General features: G+C 31.7%; 2 protein-coding genes and 1 pseudogene across 2 annotated transcripts; 2 read left to right on the forward strand and 1 right to left on the reverse strand.

Annotated features, from left to right (window-relative positions):
- Window positions 1-1,989: 1,989 nt before the first annotated feature.
- Window positions 1,990-7,401, forward strand: LOC114412217 (probable 6-phosphogluconolactonase 2). Its single transcript, XM_028376033.1, has 4 exons — window positions 1,990-2,075; window positions 2,761-2,947; window positions 3,029-3,164; window positions 6,587-7,401. The coding sequence occupies exons 2-4, from the start codon at window positions 2,790-2,792 to the stop codon at window positions 7,076-7,078; spliced, it is 786 nt and encodes a 261-aa protein (XP_028231834.1). The 5' UTR covers window positions 1,990-2,075; window positions 2,761-2,789; the 3' UTR covers window positions 7,079-7,401.
- A 3,741-nt stretch (window positions 7,402-11,142) lies between these two features.
- On the reverse strand, window positions 11,143-15,082 carry LOC114412226 (fructokinase-like 2, chloroplastic). Its single transcript, XM_028376044.1, has 5 exons — window positions 14,918-15,082; window positions 14,209-14,531; window positions 13,455-14,107; window positions 12,357-12,828; window positions 11,143-11,569 (listed from the first exon to the last, which is right to left on the reverse strand). The coding sequence occupies exons 1-5, from the start codon at window positions 14,956-14,958 to the stop codon at window positions 11,337-11,339; spliced, it is 1,722 nt and encodes a 573-aa protein (XP_028231845.1). The 5' UTR covers window positions 14,959-15,082; the 3' UTR covers window positions 11,143-11,336.
- Window positions 15,083-16,116: 1,034 nt separating this feature from the next.
- LOC114412235 lies at window positions 16,117-19,713 on the forward strand (annotated as a pseudogene).
- Window positions 19,714-21,320: the final 1,607 nt, after the last annotated feature.

The raw sequence follows: 21,320 nt of genomic DNA on the forward strand, positions 1-21,320 counted from the left end.
CACTAGTGTCATTTCCACACACTAAAATTAATTATTACAAAAAGAGTAATAGTTCTATCAACATTTTTTATCACTAAAATTAAAAATTATTTAATACACATATATTTATAAATTATCTAAAATAACTCAATTTAAGTCATAAATTTTCAAACATTCTATTTAGGTTATCTAATTTTTAAAAATATTTCAATTACATTATTTTCATCAAATTGAAATTGACACCCTTAATGAAAATTCACCATAATTTATAAGTGAATATTGTCAGAATTTAATGAAATTGACCTGATGGAAACATTTTAAAAAATGAGAGGATTTAATTGAAACATTTGAAAATTTAGAGACTAAATTAAGCTATTTAAAATAATTTTGAAAGACTAAATCAGTATGCAAAGCCTTTTCTTTTTTGGCTTTATGCTTCTGTTTCTCCCTTTGAGATGTTATAGCAGGAGATCTAGGATCCTGAGATTTTCTCATTATTATCTGCTGTAAACATAGGTGATTTTGTTTTGCTCGCAAACAAAGTTCTGCCACTACCTTCGTTTTTATCCATTTACGTTAGACATAGTCTGTGTTCTGTCGCGATCATTGGGTGCACGTAACACCCAACAAGGTATAAATTCTTCATAAATAGCATTATCCTTTCAATATTTTTTGCTTCTAAATTCTTAATTAGTTATTCAAATATTAATACAATACCCCAACTTTTTTTGGACTGATTATTAGTCTTGTAAAACTTTGTCACTAAAAAAAACATATTGTTACTAAATTATTTTTTGGAGAACACAAGTTATTATTGAGTTTTTTTTTATATCTTCACCTTGTTTTGGCTAAATAAAAAAAAGTTAAGTGAACTAAGTCCAAGGGCTCATGAAAGTCAAGGTTCTCAAGACTTAGAAAACCAATGTTTTCATAACTAAATCGGTCATTGAATCGATGAAAGTATTGGTTCAAGGATCAATGATTCAATCGGATCGAATCGGAGTCGAAACAGTTTTAATAAAATAATTTTTTTATATTTTAATATCATATCCTAATAATATTAAACAAAAAATAACATAATATATATAAATTGACAATAATAAAAAGTAAACTTCACTTAAAAGTATCATAAGTCATAATATTTATTTTTTAAAACCAAAACAATGTCGTTTTTAAAGTTTTTTTTTAAAAAAAAATAGTTTTAAGCAAAATTGATAAAACCGGTTCATCTATGAGGTTTTACCGGTCTTCGACCGATTTAGCAGTTTTGAGCCGGTTTAAGAACACACCAATTTTTAAGAAAGTTAGACTGAACAAATGACCTGTTCCTAGTCGAACTGGTCGGTCCGATCGGATCTAGGTTCAAAATCATGTAAGAAACACAAAAGATTCTCATATTTGGAGCGCATGTTGTTTTAAAATATGAATTCGTTTATTATTATTTGGATCAACCTTTCTTAGTTATATATCTCCATCTTAACAATCACATGAGAATCTAAGTTGGACTCGGGCCGGTGTAACATTCAAAATCAAAACCTTATCCTTTCATAAAACTAAACAAATTTTGAATTTTGTGATTAAATATTAAAAATTAAAATATTACCTTAATTTAAATTTTATTTTTATTTACCACTATCCCATAAATAGATTTATGATCTATTAATAAATATAATTCTATTAAAAAAGATTAGTTTCTCACAATCTCACATAGTAAAGTTTGAATATCTATCGAGTAAGATGCTCACATTTTAGTATACGACGATATGTCAAACAACAATTTCTCTATGAGAAATACTCGCGGAAAATTAAAAATAAATAAATTTATAGTCTCTTATTAAATACCAGACACATCCAAAATGATCCGGTGCAGTGCAGCGAAAAAAAAAATGCATCTGTCAATTCTCATTGGTTGTATATGTTTTAACTATTTGTATTTTATAATTAAATAAGAAATTTTTTTATGGTTGAATTCCTTTAGAACCTTATACAATCCAATTCCTCACACGTGTGTGTGTATATATATATATGCCCACACCCGTCTTCTACATTTGCCAGCTTCTTCTGTGTGCCACCCTTTCTTTAATTTTTTTTTCTTTGTAAGCATTTTCTTCCTTTCTACTGCTGTGAAACGTGTCGATTCTTTGTGATGCTGTTTCCAGTTATGTTAAACTGAATGAGACTATGATTGACCTTCATGTTTTTTTTCCCTTTAAGTTTCTGCTGCAGTGGGGGTGTCAATTGAACATGTTTTATGATCTGGGGCATGTGTTTCTTGTTCTTTGAAACTTTTTCTACAATCTGTCAAGTGTGCACTTGTTTCCACCCTTTTTCAATTCTTGACATCGATCTCTTGAAATTTTGGTTGTGGCGATGATACCCTTTTGTTGAATTGCTTTCTTTTTGACAATTATAGAGTCCACATGCAAATTGAATTTATGGGGTGAACCGTTTCATGCGTAGCTTAAAGTTTTTTTTTTTTTTTTCTTTCAATACTTTAGTTATATTATATGACTCATGTAGGCATGTATGTAAGTCTTGTAGTCAAACAAAAAGTAAAATCAAAATTATCTCATACCTATGTTCTGAATTTTTGCTTCCCTTTTTTAGAATTATGTTTTTAGCTATGAAGCTGGATCTTGGACAACTTTGGAATTCCCTTTGTGTTTTAGGTTTAGGAAGGCTAAATGCAAAGCTGGTTGTGTTTTGAATTTCATTGACTTTGTTATTTCCTTCTGAATTTGTTTTGATGCTTTCTTTTTTCTTTTTTGGTTTACAAAATAGAGCTTTTGGAGTTTGGATTCTCTTGAACCATGGCTAAGAATACAGGAGAGTTGAGGATTCATGAGAGTGTGGATGAGCTTAGGACTGATTTGGCAGACTATGTTGCTGAGTTATCAGAGGCATCTGTGAAAGAGCGAGGAGTCTTTGCCATTGCTTTATCTGGTGGTTCTCTCATTGGCTTAATGGGGTATTTGTATCTCATCTTTTCCATATAATGTTTCTTTGCTTTCATGATTTAGTGTTGGTTAAAACTTATGCTTGCAAACAGAAAACTCTGTGAAGCTCCTTATAACAAGACAGTGGACTGGTCCAAGTGGTATATCTTCTGGGCTGATGAGCGTGTTGTGGCGAAAAACCATGCCGATAGCAATTATAAGCTTGCTAAAGATGGCCTTTTGTCCAAGGTTGTGCCCTCAATTGAAACATATCATGTTTCTCATTTCTTTATCCTGTTTATGTAAAGAATGATTTGTTCTCATAGTAATTTGGAGGAAAGTGATGTAGTTGTAGTTTTTTAGCATTACTCTGTTCTTTTGTAATTTGCCTTCTCATGCTGATTGCTGCTTAAAAGGGAAAACCAAACAACGTGGATGGATGGCTTTTGTTTCACTTTTGAGCTTATATAAAGAAGCTTCTTTCACGTGAAACATTATATTTTTGCTTCAAGGTGCCTAATTTTGAATATGTACCAAAATTAGCATTCTGGATCTAGTTTTTACTGTTTACTTAATTGAGATTTAACATTTATTCTGATATGGAAGTTAATTTGCCCTTTATAGTTCACAGAATTAGGAGCCATTCATAGTTTACTACAAATTTCTTCTTTATCCTCTTTTCTTTACTTTTTCAAGGCGTGGGATAGGGGGCACAGGATTATATAATATATATCAATACCACATAAGTTTGAATTCTCAAAAGGCTGCTGTCCAAAACTTGTCTTTAGTAGAGGAAAGGATTATGCTGAAACTTGAAAGGTTATGGTACTTTTTCTGCAAGATTGTAATGGTAGATATTCAATATTTATGGGATATACTAGTTAGTTGGCTTGAAAGACCATTGGGATTGAGTTATGGGATCAAGATTCACCAGTTAGTTGACTTGAAATACCATTGGGGTTGAGATATACCATAGTTGAGTCGGTCTGACATGAAGCAAATGTGTAAAAGTTCAGTGGCATAAGTGGAGTTGCATTTTCACAAAACTTGATAATGCCAAATTTGTGAAAGGAATCAGCCATCCCTCATAGTACCACCTCATAGAAACTGTAATATTGAAACTTTCATATTTTTATTGATTCTCCAGCATACTGCAGCAAGAGCTTTTGGAAGAAAATGAACTTTTTTTTTTTATTTTTTTATTGACAGTATGAGAAGTCGAAGCTGCACATTCTCAAAAATCTGAATTTATCACATGATTTTGTAACATAAGAACTAGAGAGACAGCAGAACTGATCTAGTAACTGTTCAGCTGACTTTTATGGCCTAGTCTCCAAGGTGGATAGGACCCAATAGCTCTTTCATGGAGGGTCTTTTATGTTTTAGATGCTGGGTTATTAAACTATACCCATTACCAATAATTATGATGTTGGGGATTCTTACAGTCCTAGCAGGATTGACTATATCATAATAAGAAAGAGGAATACCAGCAACACACACAAAAGAACTTTAAAATTGGAAGATTGCATGTGAAAGTTTGTTATTCTGTTGCTACAATCAGAGGAAGTACATTGCCTGTTAGTGGCATGTGCCTCCAATTTCTCCAATTTACTTCCATGTATTGAAAGTTGGTTGTCAGGTTTGCTTTCATAAGTGCTGAGGACCCTATTAGTGGACAATTTTGCTTGAAGGCTGTAGCAATAATAACTACAATGATCCAATATTGTGTAAGCTTCCTAAAGAGATTACTCTTTAGGAAGCTTACACAGTATTGGATCATTGTAGTTAACGGATCATGTGCCAATGCTTAATGACTTTTCAAATCATGTTTATTCTAGGAAAAGCCTCAATCTGGCAATTTAGTCCAGCCTGAAGATCACAGTTGTTGACTTTTCACTCTGAAATCAATTAGATACATCTCTCTGCATGTAGGTATAAAGACCAACCAGAAAAGATACAGAAAAATTAGTCTGAAGTGTAAACTTTTCTAGTAAGATTGAGTTGTGTAGAGACATTAAAAAGAAACAGCTTTTGTGTATAATCAGCCTTGGCATGATATGAAGAGTGAGACTGTCTGAAAGAAAGAGACAAACTATCTTAGAATGTCTTATTATCTTTGTTTTCGTAATGATTTCTTGATGACGGTTTTATTAGTGCAAGCCAGATTAGTTTTAAAGTAACAGCAATATGTAGTGGTGAATTTTAAATAATTCCAGAGCACTGTTCATTGCACAATGGTTATTCATACAGTACACCAAGTATATAGTGCTATCAGGTTGTTATGCAAAGCACATCTTGATCTTCATGTCTATTTCCCACAATCCATTGGTACTTTCTGAAATTTATATGGGGAATGGCTGCTTTAAGATAATATGACTGCACTGTTTGGCTATCTACTTCAGTCTCATTTTGTTTGTTAAGCCCTTAATTAATTGTGTATATTGCTAATTAAAATTCCCATAATATTGTAGTTGATGGACTATCCCCTTTTTGTCTTCAAGTATGATTACTTACAGTAGAAAACTAGAATGTGATTATCAGGCACGAAAAAGGAGGTATAAATTGAATTTGTCTATATTTCTAGTATATTACCTTTAAAGTTAGTCCTATTGTGAATTTTATGCTTGATGTATGCTCTAAGTTGGCTGAAATTTATTTCTTTGCCTAATTTCTACTTTTGTCATCTTACAATCCCTCAGACGTATGTTGTCTTCTTGGAGTCATAGTCCACTTTGAATTAAAAATTTCGAAGCATTAATAAAATTTTAGTCAAATACAAGGCATCCCTTGATGGCCATAAAGTACAGAGGTACAAGAGATAGTGGTGGGAAGAGGGAGTTCTTGGCAATTACAGATTATCCCTTCAAGCAGATTATGTACGAACTATGAATTGTGTAAAAAATGCTTTCAGCCTTCAAGAAAAATGTTCTTGTATTACAGGTTAAATAGCAATATAAGATGTGCATTACATTATCCCGGGGTGTACAACTTGCTTTTGATGTATTTATCCCAACAGGAAAAAGGTGTGGTTCAATTGGGGTGTTGTAAAACTTTTTTGTTTAGCTAATGATTGGGTTGTTCTTTATGCTTTACATTTCGCATAAATGTCTTTTGGTTGAAGGATCAATATACTTTGTATCTGGAGAATTAAAATAATTCTGTACCGTAGAATCTGTAATATTCAACACTTCACAGACTTCATTATTATCTATTCTTCTGTGCATTTAGTTTCTTAGCTGATTCTGTTCAGAGGTCCATACCATTCAGCTTGTATGTGATGTTTTCCTGTGCTGCAGTTGCTATAATACTTATATGTTATTTAGGAAAGCAAAACTGTCATTAAGAAAGCAATTTTGTCAGTGTTTCCCTGGTTGTTAGAGGTGCATTTTTTCATTTCAGGAACCATTTTGTAAACCCTGAATTGCATTTTTAAATATGCTGGTGGATAAATTCCTGACCAGGGGAAAAAGAGATGATTCAGGATTTGCATGCTTTTTATTTAAATATTGAGTTCAACAAATGCAATATGGGAGCCTCTGATATAAATGTTTTGATTTGATGTGTAAAAATAATTCTCCTTTTCTATCTCTCCATGTCTGTCTTATAATATTCCACGAGATTATTTAATATTCATTTGTATTCTTCTGCTAATATGCTTGTTATATTAGCAGGTGCCTATTATCCCCAGTCATGTGCATTCTATTAACGATTCCGTGTCAGCAGAAGAAGCTGCCGATGATTACGAGTTTGTCATTCGACAGTTAGTGAAAACCCGTGTTGTCAGCGTGTCTGAGATTAGTGACTGTCCAAAGTTTGACCTCATTCTGCTCGGATTGGGTTCAGATGGCCACGTTGCCTCATTGTTTCCTAACCACTCAGCACTCAATGAAAGGGAAGAATGGGTAACTTTTATTACTGACTCCCCCAAACCCCCACCTGAGAGAATCACATTCACCTTGCCTGTCATCAATTCTGCATCCAATGTTGCAGTAGTTGTCACAGGCGAAAGCAAAGCGGAATCCGTACACTTGGCAATAGACGATGTTGGACCTGATGGCCCCTTAATACCAGTGAGAATGGTCCAACCAGCGATGGGGAAGTTGGTGTGGTTTTTGGATAAGCTGGCTGCCTCAAAACTTGAAGATTCCAATTTGAACAAGTAGGACATGTTGAGTTTGTATGTAGTGTTAGGGGATTTCACAAGTGTTGATCATCCTTAGAATCCTGCCTATTTCTTATGTCTTGGATAGAAAGCTTGGTTTTTTTTTTTTTTTTTTTTTTCTTTTTCCTTTTCTTGCTTTCTCCTAGGAGGATGTTTGGAGAAAGTGTGGTATAGTTTTTGTAACCGGCCAATAAAACTTGTGGCTATCATTCCAAGTTCCAACACCCTTCTTTCCTTCTATTTCTTCATTGGGTTATTGGCTATGATGATGGTCTCACTTGTTTGCAATTTAGAAAGGAAAATCAGGTTCATGTAATTCTAAGAGTTCACTTTCCCACTTTCTTGTTTATCTATTTTGTTTCAATTTCAATATATATATATATATATAAAAATCTCTACTTGATGGTGGAAAATTTTAATGCCCCCACTCTTTTTTTTGTTGATAATTAATTTTGATGAATCCTCTGGCCATTGGGAGAAGATAGTATGTGGCACCAAGTATCTATTAATTGATTCTTCTTTTCGAGTTTGTGGTTATTGATGGGTGCAACATGCACCATCAAGGACTCACATATACACTTGATTATGTCGGAGCAACTATAGTGCTTGTAGGGATGATGGAAAAGACAGTTGAATATATTTTGATCTTCTACAAATGTAAAAGTACAGATAACCCTTTTGGCATATAGATTTACATACATTCGTACTTACCTTTAGTTTGGATGGTTGGAATACAGAAAAGATAACATTTTAAGGAACGTAATAAAATTAAGATGATAATTATTGTCCTTTTCAACAAAAAAAATGATAATTATTGTCGTTTTATCATTTAAATAACTCTAGGAAAACAAAAGTGATAGTACATCCAAAATTTCGAGAACAATAGAATATAAATAATATTTTTAATAGAATCTTAATATTATATATATATATATATATATATATATATATATATATATATATATATATTTCTATTGATGAATTTAGAAGTTAATAATTTTACTGAACATAGTTTTAGGGCCCACTTTGTTATACTTTAAAAAGAAAATGCTTTCACAGTTAGAACTTTTTTTTATAAGTTATTTAACTTCTGATAAATGTACTCAAATGACTTGTTTAGGTTGGTGTTTGAAAGTAATCTAATCTTGTATAACTTCTTAATCACATTTTTCTCTCGATAAAAACAGTTTTTCCTTTTAAAAACCCTCCACATGCTATCTTCTGGAAGTGAAAAAAAAAAAATGAATTATAAAAAATGGCAGTGGACAAGATTTCGTGTCTATATCTGCTACCAATATTAGTATTGCATTTGAATATGGGATTGAATTGTTCTTCTTATTAATTATTGTATGCATTCCATTTGGTTTCGTTTCATTTATCAAAAGGAGACAGAGAAGAACTGAATAACCTAGACCACTATGGAAAATTGTCAAGGCTAAAGAAAGAAAATATATATTTGATACCAATCTTGAGCGACCTACTAAAAAGGCTGATAATTAAATGAGAGACGAAAGCTATATCCACCCATATCCATCACTCTGATATAACCATTAAGAGATTTAATGGATAATGACAATGTCACAACTGAAAATGTTTTAAAGCATAATTACAAAATTTATGTATAATGAGATGACTTCCCACCTAAAGGTTTAAACCACCCTTTTCAATTATTATACATCAAGAACCACCAAAAGTATTCCATAATTCCAAATTGAGTTCTAGGACACTCTCAAGAATGTTAGTCCAACAATAATGAAGCAACAGCTAACGTAGAGAGGCATCGACGCCAAACGTATATTTTAGATTTTTTTTTTTTTTGCTTTAAAAAATCTCCATTCAAGTTTATATTCTGTGTTAGTTATGTGTTTAAATAGTTATTTAACCTAACTTATGACCATGGAGCGCATGGGTCAACTTAGCTGGGTTATTTCAGCTTAATCAAATATATTAGGTTTGAGTTCTGGTATGTAATTGCATTAAACACTCAAGGAGAATTTTGTTGTCCATAGTTTTATTGGGTTTAAACATGATTACATCTAGTAGATTATACTTGGGATTTAGAAAAAAAAACCCTAACTTATAACTTAGTTATCTTATTATTTTATAAGCTTGTTTAACAAAAAAAAAAGATGTTTAACTCGTTAAGATCGATCAAGTAGCAAAAAAAATGTGATAAATGTATGAGTACTTAGAAAAATCCCCATTGCCGTCATTGTATATAAAAATAATTATAAGATGTTTGATAAAAAAATTTAATAATTTATTTCGCTAATTTACTGTATTTTTTAACATTGCTTGAGAATCTTATAACTTAAACTTCTTGTTTTCATTTTATTCTCAACATTTTAATAAAATTCATCATCTATACCTATTTTGTTTATTATTCTTGGAAATAACATAATAAATACAATTGAAAGAATCTTAAATATTTATTTTAATTATTATATTATTTTTAATATTATGTTTTTTTTATCATTTTAATTACTATACTATTTACACTATTTATTTTAATCCTTTGAAAAAAATTATCTTTAAACAAAATATTAAGAAATTAAAATTAAATAAAACCTAAAAGGCTTAAGTATATTTTAAGTCATTGCAAATATGGATTTATCTTGTTTTAGTTCTCGCAATTTTTTTTTTGCTATTTTTTTATCTTGACATTCTAGTAGTGTTCGTACTAGTCATAGTTAATTTAGTATATCTGTCATTAATTCTTATGGATAAAAATAAATATTAATTAAGGTAATTAAGATAATGAAGGATTCTTCAAGCTAAGATAATTAGATTATTTTTAGGTGCTTAGTTTAATTTAATAATGTATTTATTGTTTTAGATATATATGGTAATTAAATATAATGTAATCTCATAATTATTTTAAGGATAAAATATATTATGGTCCATGTAAAATTTGAAAAATATTAATTTTATCCTCACAAAAAAATTTATATTAATTTGGTCCTTGTAAAAAAAATATACTTTTGTTAGTTTTCAGTGTTGTTTCATCTTCTTTAATCTCATCAGAAAGTACGACAAAATTGTGTAAGAAGTGACAAAAAATTATAATATAGGGGGAGGGGGGTTTGCCACCAGATATTATTTAATTCCTTTTAGAGGATTTAACCGTCACAAATTTTTTAATTCATTTGTAATCAAATTATATATGTAAGTTTATTAGTCACGTTTAATGTCTAACGGAATTATCTCTAAAGACTAACAAAAATATTTTTTTTTATGGGAACCAAATTAATATGAAAAAATTTGAGTACAAAATTAATATTTTTTAAATTTTATAGGACCTCAAACATATTTTATCCTTATTTTTCATTTCTAATATATTATAAATAGTGTTTTTTATTGCTTTTAATATTCTTGTTATTTCTTACTTTTCAATTCATTATTTACTTTGAATTTTATTTTTTAATATATATATATAATTTACTTACTTTTACATTTGGAACCAAAAATTAATGCTTGTGATATATTAAAAAATAAATCATATTACAATATCAAAATTTATGAATCGAAATTTAAAAATAATATCAAAAGTAATATATTAAAAATAATTTATCTTAATATTAAAATTAATGAGTGTTTAATTAAATTAATATTTTAAAAAATATGCAATATTAAAATAAATTATTGAACTGGAAAGTAAAAACAATAAAAATGAATATTGATAATATATTAAAAATAAGTTATGTAAGTAAATTGTATTTAATTACCTTATTTATATAAAGTAATAATTACATTACTTAGTTGAACCATGTTCCTAATAAAATCTAATTATCTTAATCTAAAATAATCAATTTCCTATTGGAGATTCCCTTGGTAGAAGTCTTAGCTTTTGCTTACATAAATTGTCAAAACACTCAGGTTTCAGCGTTTGTAATGTGGATATAACACTTTATAATTGAACAAAGCAGGACAAATTTATTAATGAGGATTTGAAAAAAAAAGAAAAAGATGCCGGAGAAAAATTACAAACACCAAAACATTTTAGTACTTCCCCGAATAAGAGGTGCAAAAAGAGACACGAAAATACACAACTTTGGCAAATAAATGTAAAGTGGGGGAATTGAGCTTGGATTATAATGCGAATGCCATTAATAAAAAAAAGAATGGGAAATACAACAGCCTAAGGTAATATAACCTCTAGAAATGGAACACACAGAAAGAAACAAACAAATAAAACACTCAGTTTTCTATACAAGGGATGAAGACTTTCACTGTGAGAAACATTGGCTACAAAACTGATATTACTCACTAGCAGACCCTACTGCTGTGCGGTATTCTGTTTCTGAAATTGATCTAATGCCATTTGAATCAGGGGTTATGTCTTCCTCCATATCTTCATGTGGAGGAAAGCCCCGTACACGGCCGAGTATCCATTGATCGATAACCCCGCAATCGATTGCATACTTGATGGAATGTTCCAGGTATCCTTTATCAGTTAACAAATCAGGTTGAACTGTCAACATTCGCATGAGAGCTGCAAAGATCATAGGAGACCTCAGAAGTGGGAAAAATGTCTGAAATTAATGCTTGGAAGTTTTCTTTTACTAATCTTTATGTACCAAAGATACAAGCAATATAAGCCCTGAGTGATGCAACCATTTAGCATATGCTTGTTATGGCATTCATTAAACAAACTCAAAAGTGGTTTTGCCCCCAAAAATCAAGGTCAAGGCAAAAAGGCAATTCAGTTTTATCTGTTATATATGTTGTAGCTCAATCCTAACCCCGATATGCAATTAGTCACCTAGTGTAATACTGTTTAGATAAATGAGTTTTATCTAAGTCAATTCTTCAAGAACAGAGTCTTCCTATTGGATTTTAGAACAATAAGACAGCAGAATTATCCAAAGTTATGTAAATTATACTATAAATTGCAGGACCTCCGCTTTATTGCTTCAAAATCCATCACCTCTCGAATGATTTTTTTTCACATTAGTGTCAGACATTTAGGCCCTGTTTGGATAAACTATTCAATATGCACTTATAAGAGAAGAAAATAAGAAGGTAAAATAAATTAAACTTCACTCAAAAGTTAAAATCAACTTATGCACTTCAACTTTTATAGAAGCTATCTTATTTAACTGCTCCAAATACTGATTTTAAATTGTGATAAGTTAATTTTAATTTATAGGAGAAACTTATTTCATTTTACTCTCTCAAGGCCTCAAGAGGTTTCCTTTTTTATTTTTCAAATGGGTTGATACTTCATATGGGGGAAAAATGCAGGCCTATGATTGAAACGTAAATTTACTATGATTTACCAGCAACAATGCCATCTCCAGTTGCTGACATATCACAAGTGAATGGGGTAATTGGGGCATCCTCCATCCCAAGAACAGCACCATCGAGCTCTTTTGTGTAGTAATGTATTTTGGAAGTTCCATTAGTCACAAATAAAACCTTAAGATTTTCATGCCAAAGTGGGGAAACCACTTCAGGTTCATAATGGACGAACTTCGACCTGGCATTATTTTTGGTGTCAAATTCTTCAGATGGTGTGATCCCACATAAGAACTCAAGTTCTTGCTTAGTGACCTCAATAATGTCTGCAAGATTCCACGCTTGCTGAATGAACATCATAGTTTCTTCACTAGAGTGCCATAGTGGTATAGGAAGGTTTAGATCATAGAAAATAACCCCTCCAAAATGCTTTGAAATCTTGATGGCTTGTAATGTAGTTGACCTCATGTTACGATCAAGCAGGGAATGTGTATTGAAGTAGAACATTTTTGCCTGCATGACATGCATTTAAACTTTTAAAGTACTCAATAGCAGTTGGCAGCAATCTAACCTCCCAAGCAGCTAAAACCTAAAAAGTAGGAGCATAAATTATATAGAGGACCTAACACAACCTTTGGCAAGCAACCATGCCTAATAGAGCCTAGAACTAAATTATTCATGCTTTTGCCTTTTATTCAAATGCACACATGGCTGTAACTAACATGGAAACCAACAATGCACCATTTCAATGGTTGTAAACCAACACAAACAAGAGGATAAAATAGTTTAGTCTTGATTGCACTTTTGATCCTCCTACTATCGTTATTCACGAATTTGGTCTCCCTTGTTTTTTTCCCCACAAATTTAGTCCCATACTGTTTTAATTATGCAACTTTGGCCTATCTATTAACTTGATGTCCAATATTTAAGGAAAATATTAACATGGCAATCTACTACACATCAATGTCAGCATTCTACTGGTTTCATCTAAAGAAGAAAAACACATACCAATGGAAGCCCAATAGCATTGCCATATCAAGTTATCAACAATGATCAGGCTAGAGTAGACCCTACAAGATACAGAGAATTCTATTTACTTATTTTACATATTTTTCTTTAATGGATTTCAAGTTTCATACCTCTTTCAGCACATCAAAATTTAGCTCAGACTTTGTCAAACTATCTTCAGCACAGGGTTTTACACAACTCATTTTAAGTCGACTCCTTTTACCAACCTTCATCAGTGATACAGCTGTTGCCCTTTTACTATCAATACGTACTGATCGGGTTTGGACATTATTCGCATTCATATAGTATAGCATTGCTTGACCATAATCATCATCCGCAAGTTTTCCCATGAAAGCAACCTTGCCACCCAAGGTAGCAAGAGCAATAGCAACACTACCAGCAGAGCCCCCTGGAGCCCTAACAAATTTTTCAGGGCTCCATAAGGCATCCTTCATGCTTTCATGGATTTCATGATTTATAAGCCTATTGGCGGGTCTCCCTGAAGGCACAAAAGCATGCTGCACAGCTCCAAAGCAACAAACAAGAGGAGGCCATCCATAAGTAAAGCTAATGTCCTCTCCATCATCTTTTATCAGTTCCAAGCCACTGTCACTATCGTCCTCCACATTTTCAAGAAATGAAGGCTCATCTTGGTCACTGATTTCAGCTTCACTACCTTTATCCTCTACAATTAATTTCTCCTCTTCAGTTTTCTTTCGTCTTCTAACCTTTTTCTCTTCCTTGACTTCCTTCTTTTCTTCCAGGCCAGCAGAACTAGATGCACCTATAAACGATAGCAGGACTTAGCTAGCACTTATAAGCAAAACACATTATAATGCATAAAATTCCCAGTATTTTCATTTGAGACAAAGATCAAGAGATTACCTTTTTTCCGAGTCCTTCGAGTTTTCTTGGAATCATCACTAGCGGCCGCTGAGCTTCCTTCAATAGAGGCATCATCTGTATCTCCAGGGGACTCATCTTTTGTTTTCTTCCTAGTCCTCACTGTTGTCTTCTTAATTTTAGATGACCTAGTCGTCTTCTTTTCCACCACAGATTCATTGTCACTGGGCTCTTCTTCTATAGAAGAGTCTAGAGAGGCCTTTTTCCTAGCCATTGCGACATGACCCCATTTACACCCAGGCCCGAGTTTCCCAAGTTGCACTGTGTTAAAAGAAGTGCAGCAATAGGACCAAGTCATGTGGTACCTGCACATTGCAGAGACAATATTATTTACACACTCACATTCAACCACCACAAACTAAAATTCAGCAAAACTTGAGCCTCTAAAGCTCACCAAATAGCAAATTCCAAAATTTCTTATCCTGAACTTCATTACATGATTACCCCCCCCCCCCCCCCCCCCCCAAAAAAAAAAAAAGGAAAAAATTGATTTTTTTTTTAAATTATATTCTTATCCAAATCATAAGAGGGGATCAATGGGTTTCAACTAATTTGCTAAATTTCAAATTTTTCCTTGAAAACCATTTCTTGATTACACCATAAAATTCAAAATTGAAGAAAAACTCTTGAAAATAGAAAATGGAGAGACTATAAGCAGAGAGTATCAATGGAGAGAGAAAAGAGAGAGAACCTAGGAAGCGAGAGAAACTGGGGAAAAGAAAGATACGCCATTGGAATGAGCACAAGTTTACAAACACTGAATAGTTTTTCCTTCAGGCATGACACCCTGCACCTGCTAGTAGCTAAGGTTTAGTTTGGTTAGCACAAGAAGATTATGGCTCTGGAGAGAGGGAGGGTTTAAGAGAAACAACCCAAAACGACAAGGGTTTTTTAAAAATGGTAGGGTCACGCCTCGAACGTCATGCCGTATAAACAAGTTTCATTACCTTATTAAATTGTCTTAAAGTAAAAAAATAAAAAAATACATCAATATTTTACTAATCTTCCAAACAAGTTTAATGTTAAAAAAATCAAATTAATTAAACTTAGATATTCATTACTTAAAAGATGCTTATATGGAATAATTAGTAAAATCACTTTTGTGGCCTCTTTATTTGTTTTAATTTATACTATTTAACTTCTTTATTATTAAAATGTTGAATTTAATTTTTTAATTATTAAAGTATATGCATTATGTAGCTCTCTTTTTTTTTTTATCTGTTTTCTCACTAATAACATTAGCTTAATCTAATAGAAAATAGGACTTTACTATTTATTTTTACAGCAGATACCTTACTATTAGACTAATATGGTTAGTAAAAAAACAATCCCACATTCACACTGCATATATATTTAATAATTAAAGGATCACAATAAATATTTTAATAATAGAAAAATTAAATCAATAAGTTATTTATTTGAATATAACTTGATTTAATATTTCTAAACAAAAAGATCTCAAGTTTAAATATTATAGATAAAAAATATGATTAAGAGTTATTATAAGTAAAATTGATGATATCTTACATCAATATCATAATAAAAAAGAATTAAATTCAACAAATAAAAATATATAAAAGAATCGTCAACTAAGTTGGTTCAATTAGTAAAACAAACTCATATATTTACCTGAATTCAATTCAATTTTCATTACCAATGATCTAAGAATATTATTGGTAGATAATTTATAAGAACGGATAATGTTTTCAATTATAATATCTATATATAAGGATTAAAAAATTAATTTTATTATTTTGGAAAAATATTTGCAAAAAGAATTAAAGAGCAAATTGATTTATTATTTGATTTAATTATATATTTAATCTCTTAATTATATTTTAAGATTTAATTTTGATACTTAATTATTCAAAATTTCAGTTTAGTGCCTCAACTATTCAACAGTCAGCCTCTTCCTCTTCTTTCTCTAACCCTCTACACCTGCATTCAAAAGCCGTAGGACACCACGTCGTGCACCGCCGCGTGCCACCACCCACTAAACCACCAACCTCCACACCCAGCCCAACACAAGCATCGTTGTCGGTTTTGTTTCTCTTCCTCCCTCTCTGGTTTTGGGTCTTGGAGTGTCCTTCTAGCTCTTCCAACCCAATTCGCGGAGATGAAGTAAGAATCACAGTATAACCATCTAATTGGTATCTTCAAGAAACAATAATGTATATTTTATGGTAACAGTTTTAAATTACAGTCAGCAACAGTAACTTAAAGTTTGGGAGATTGTGAATTGCATCAGTCTTGACCATCTGCAATTTTTTTTTAAAATTTTTTTTGTAACATTTAAGGTTTTGGAGGTCTTTGCAACAGTGAGTGCAACCGCAATTTAAAACCTTGACACGGGTATTTCCAAGGTAGGCATGGTTATAACTCTTTGTGCTTATTTTATGCAAGGTGTTTGATGCTATCTCTCAAAGAGTTTTGGATCTTGTTTTTTTGGTGTTGCATGTTATGGAAAAATAAACCAGGCTCATTGGCTGCAGTCATATTGATTATAATGTTTATTGGCTGCATTGGGTGATTCACTAGATTGGAACAATGGATTGCTATTTTTTAATTGCTGTTGCATGAAATTACTATGGATTTTTTATTTTCTGGAGGAATGTGAACTCTTTATGATGTTTTTTTCCCTTTTTATCAATGGCTGGGATACTGCATGTAATGTACACTCTGTCTATTCTCAGATGAGTATTTTAATGTATCTAGGGGAACCCAGGCATAAGCTTTTTGCTGCCAGGAAGTATCTTAAAGGTAAATGTAAACTCATTGAACTCTTTGAAGCTGCTCTTTTGAGTAGAATACTGAATTTTCTATGATCTGATACTGAAAAGTGACTCAGATTGAAATTTGTGAGCCTTTGGCTGCTATAGTATGTAAACAACATTCTATGCCTATGTTAGTGAATTGGTTTTCGTTATTGAAGGTTATTAAACCCAAAGATCGCTGTCAACTGATACTCGGATGGAAATATAGAATTAATAGATTTCCCCCCTTAGAATTTATTATGTATTTTAGTGCTACAGAGATAAAAAAAAATTCAGCTTTCTAGGCCATGCGTGGTTCCTAAATTCAGCTTTCTCGTGCTGTCAACTGATACAGCACGAGTATCCAATATGATAAGATTCAATATGTAAATATGATAATTTAAAAAAAAAAAAAGGATACAGGTAGGACAATATATATTAAGCAAAATATAATTATATTTAATAACTTCTTATACTTTATTAATTTATTTTCTCGTTTATTTATTTGTCTAAATATAGCTGATATTTATATTAGTTTGACATTATCATTGTATTATTACTAGTCTTTAATATCTGGAAAAATTTATTAAAAAGCCATAATTGTAATAATAAAAAAGTTATATTCAAGTTATGATAATGATCCCTTCATTTTCTAAAGAAAAAATGTATATTAAGAGGTTTGAAGATAAGGCAATGAAACTTTGATACAAAGGCATTCATAAAATTCGCATGTCGGAATCCCATACAGAAATGTCGCCAATTTTGAAGTATCCTTGTATCACACTTTGCTTGTGAAAGGAAGTAAAGTGATTAGAGCTCATCATTTTTTGAATAATCAATCAAACTTAATTTCCCTACTGTTTTAATTTTCATTGCAGGAGTGGGTTTTTCCTCTTTTCACACTGCTTCAAATTCCTCTGTAGAGCACTCACAAGAAGAGGAAGTAGTGATTGCTCTGGGAAGTAATGTAGGTGACAGGCTGCATAACTTCAAGGAAGCCTTGAAATTGATGAGGAACTCAGGCATTAACATCACAAGACATGCTTGTTTGTATGAGACAGCGCCGGCATATGTTACTGATCAACCTCGCTTTATCTACTCAGCAGTTAGAGCTGTTACTAAACTAGGTCCACATGAACTATTGTCTACACTCAAAAGAATTGAGAAGGACTTGGGCCGTACAGATGGTATGAGGTATGGTGTCCAAGGCCAATTGACTTAGACATTTTATTCTATGGTAAATATAAAGTCAGATCTGATATCCTCACTATACCTCATGAAAGAATTTGGGAAAGGCCATTTGTGATGGCCCCCTTGATGGACTTATTGGGATCAGCTATTGACAGTGACACAGTTACTTCCTGGAATTCATTTTCAGGCCATTCTCGTGGACTCTCTGGATTATGGGAAGATTTAGGCAGTGAATCCCTTATTGGAGAGTTTGGAAAGGAAGGAATGTATAGGGTAATGCCTGTTGCAAATGGCTTACTTGACTGGTCATGGAGAACTTCCGTCATGGGGATCCTTAATGTGACTCCAGATAGTTTTAGTGATGGGGGACATTTTCAGTCTGTGGAGTCTGCTGTTTCTCAGGTTCGGTTAATGATTTCAGAAGGAGCAGATATGATCGATATTGGGGCTCTGTCTACTCGGCCCATGGCATCTAGGATCTCTGCTGAAGAAGAATTAGGTAGATTAATCCCTGTCCTGGAAGCTGTAGTGTCAATGCCTGAAGTAGAAGGAAAGCTCATATCCGTGGATACTTTCTACTCTGAAGTTGCTTCAGAAGCAGTGAGTAAAGGGGCTCATTTTATAAATGATGTATCTGCTGGGAAGTTAGATAGTAATATGTTTAAGGTCATGGCTGATCTTAATGTTCCTTATGTTGCAATGCACATGAGAGGGGACCCATCTACAATGCAGAATAGTGAAAACCTGAAATATGATAATGTTTGTGAAGAGATATCATCGGAGTTATACTCGCGGGTTAGAGAGGCAGAGATGTCAGGAATCCCGGGATGGAGGATTATGATTGACCCTGGCGTTGGATTCTCAAAGAAAACTGAACACAATTTAGACATTCTCATGGGACTACCTGATATCAGAGAAGAGATTGCCTCAAGAAGTTTGGCCATCTCTCATGCTCCCATGCTTATTGGACCCTCAAGAAAGAGATTTTTAGGTGAAATTTGCTCTCGTTCCGATGCAGCTGAGAGGGATCCTGCTACCATTGCTTCAGTCACAGCTGGTGTTTTGGGAGGGGCTAATATTGTTAGAGTGCATAATGTCAAAGATAATCTAGATGCTGTGAAGGTTTGTGATGCAATTCTAAGACAGAAAAGTTCTCACATGAAATCTAGACGTTTAATTTGTCTTTCTACAGCATATCTGCTGCTGATGTTAATTGCCGGGCTGCCCGAGTATTTGGATTTTTGCAGCAACAACTCTGTTAGTGTTGTTCTTTGCCATGTTACTCCTACTCCAAGGTCATATGTAGAACACAACAATGCTGTCAAAGCCGGAACAAAGAAGCATCAAGTACAATGTAGCATTGAATAATCAGCATACCATCGTTTTGATTCTGAATTTTATGTCTATCTTGTATTTATTTCATTCCTTAACATATATTTGATTCACAAGTTTTATTTCAACCTATCCACTTGTAACTTATTGATTCATATGAATGTTTGGATGAGTGTGACGAAATTGATTTTAAGGTTGTGATTTATGTTTGGATATTTTTTATTATAAAATTAAGTTATAAATAAAATTCAATATAATTTTTTCTGTCATAATTAATTTTGAATACAAATAATTCTGAACACAACTATATAAAAAATTATCTAAAATTAATTTTGTATTTAGAATTAATTCTCTTATTAGAAATCAAACACAATCATTTGTAATTATTTCTTATTATGTGATTTATGTTTAGATATTTTTTAATTATAAAATTAAGTTATGAGTAAAATTTAGTATAATTTTTTATAATTAATTTTAAATTTTTGTTTAAAATAAAATTAAATATATGAAAATTTATCTAAAATTAATTTTATATTTAGAATTAATTCTTTAATGAGATACTAAGCACAATCAAATGTAAGAATTGATTGTTCCTTGCTTATTCTTGTCAAGGACGTAACCCAATAATCAAGTTCCCACTATTTTAGGTCTGACACTCAAAAGTGATGTTAAGTGTTTGAATACTATATTTTAACGAAGAGAGAGATTTCAAATAACTTAAGCCATTCTTTGGGGGAATGTAAGGGACAAGGAATGAGAGGGGGAAAAGCGAGGAATGACGATAGAATATAAAATATTGTTATTTTAACTGGATGTCGTATTGAAAAAAGTGAACTTAAGAAAAGATTAGATACATATATTCACCCTAAATGATTTTTGTTTAAATAATATTTTAAGAACAATCAAGTAATTTAAAATGCATTTAGGTTTTGTATTCACACTGCTAGCCAGTTTTAAAATACTTGAGTATGTATGTGCATGTTTCAAATCGTTTATATGGTTCCGTTTTGTATAGTACAAAAATTGTTTGAACATTCTTAATAAGAGATATACTATTTATATAGTACAATTTTATAACATTTTTACTATAGTATTTTTTTATCACATTAACTTTCTTATTTTATACTTTTCTCTGTTTTCTTCTTATCTCTATGGCATAGTTTGATATATAAAAATTGTGTAACTATAATTTCTCATATAATATTGCATTTTTACATCAATTTTATTAAATCCTAACATTCTAAGACATCTCTTTATTTTTATTTTCAAAATAACACGTTGAGTTAATCTGCAATTATGAGAATAAATGAATTTAGTATAAAAATGTCATTTGAAACTATGAAATGAATTTAGGCTAGAAAGTTGGTCCAAAACAATGTGTATCACCACCTAATTACACCTATATTCCATTAAGTTTTACTTTTCTTTGATTTGATGTTTTAAGTTTTAAAAGTTTTGTTTTAATTTTTCATGTTTTTCAAAATTTTGTTTTCGTTCATTTTTTCTATTTTCGTTAACAAAGTTAGAAGTTCTATTAACTCAGAAAATTTTTAAATAAATAATCTAAAACAATAGCTGTTAAAACTGTCATAATCTTTATTTTATTTCTAAAATTATAAACCACTAAAAAAACCTCCTCCCCCTGTTCATCTTATTCAACAATGTCCACGGCACCACCATCCAAATTTCCACCGGTCTAAAATGGTAAATGTCAATTAAACAAGAAATAGGATCAAACTTTAATCCTCCACACAAGAATGAGTTGCAGATAAGCATCAGACCACACAAGAATTCATCATAATACTATAACAATAAATA

This window comes from Glycine soja, chromosome 1, assembly GCF_004193775.1.
Source record: "Glycine soja cultivar W05 chromosome 1, ASM419377v2, whole genome shotgun sequence".
NCBI lineage: Eukaryota > Viridiplantae > Streptophyta > Magnoliopsida > Fabales > Fabaceae > Glycine > Glycine soja.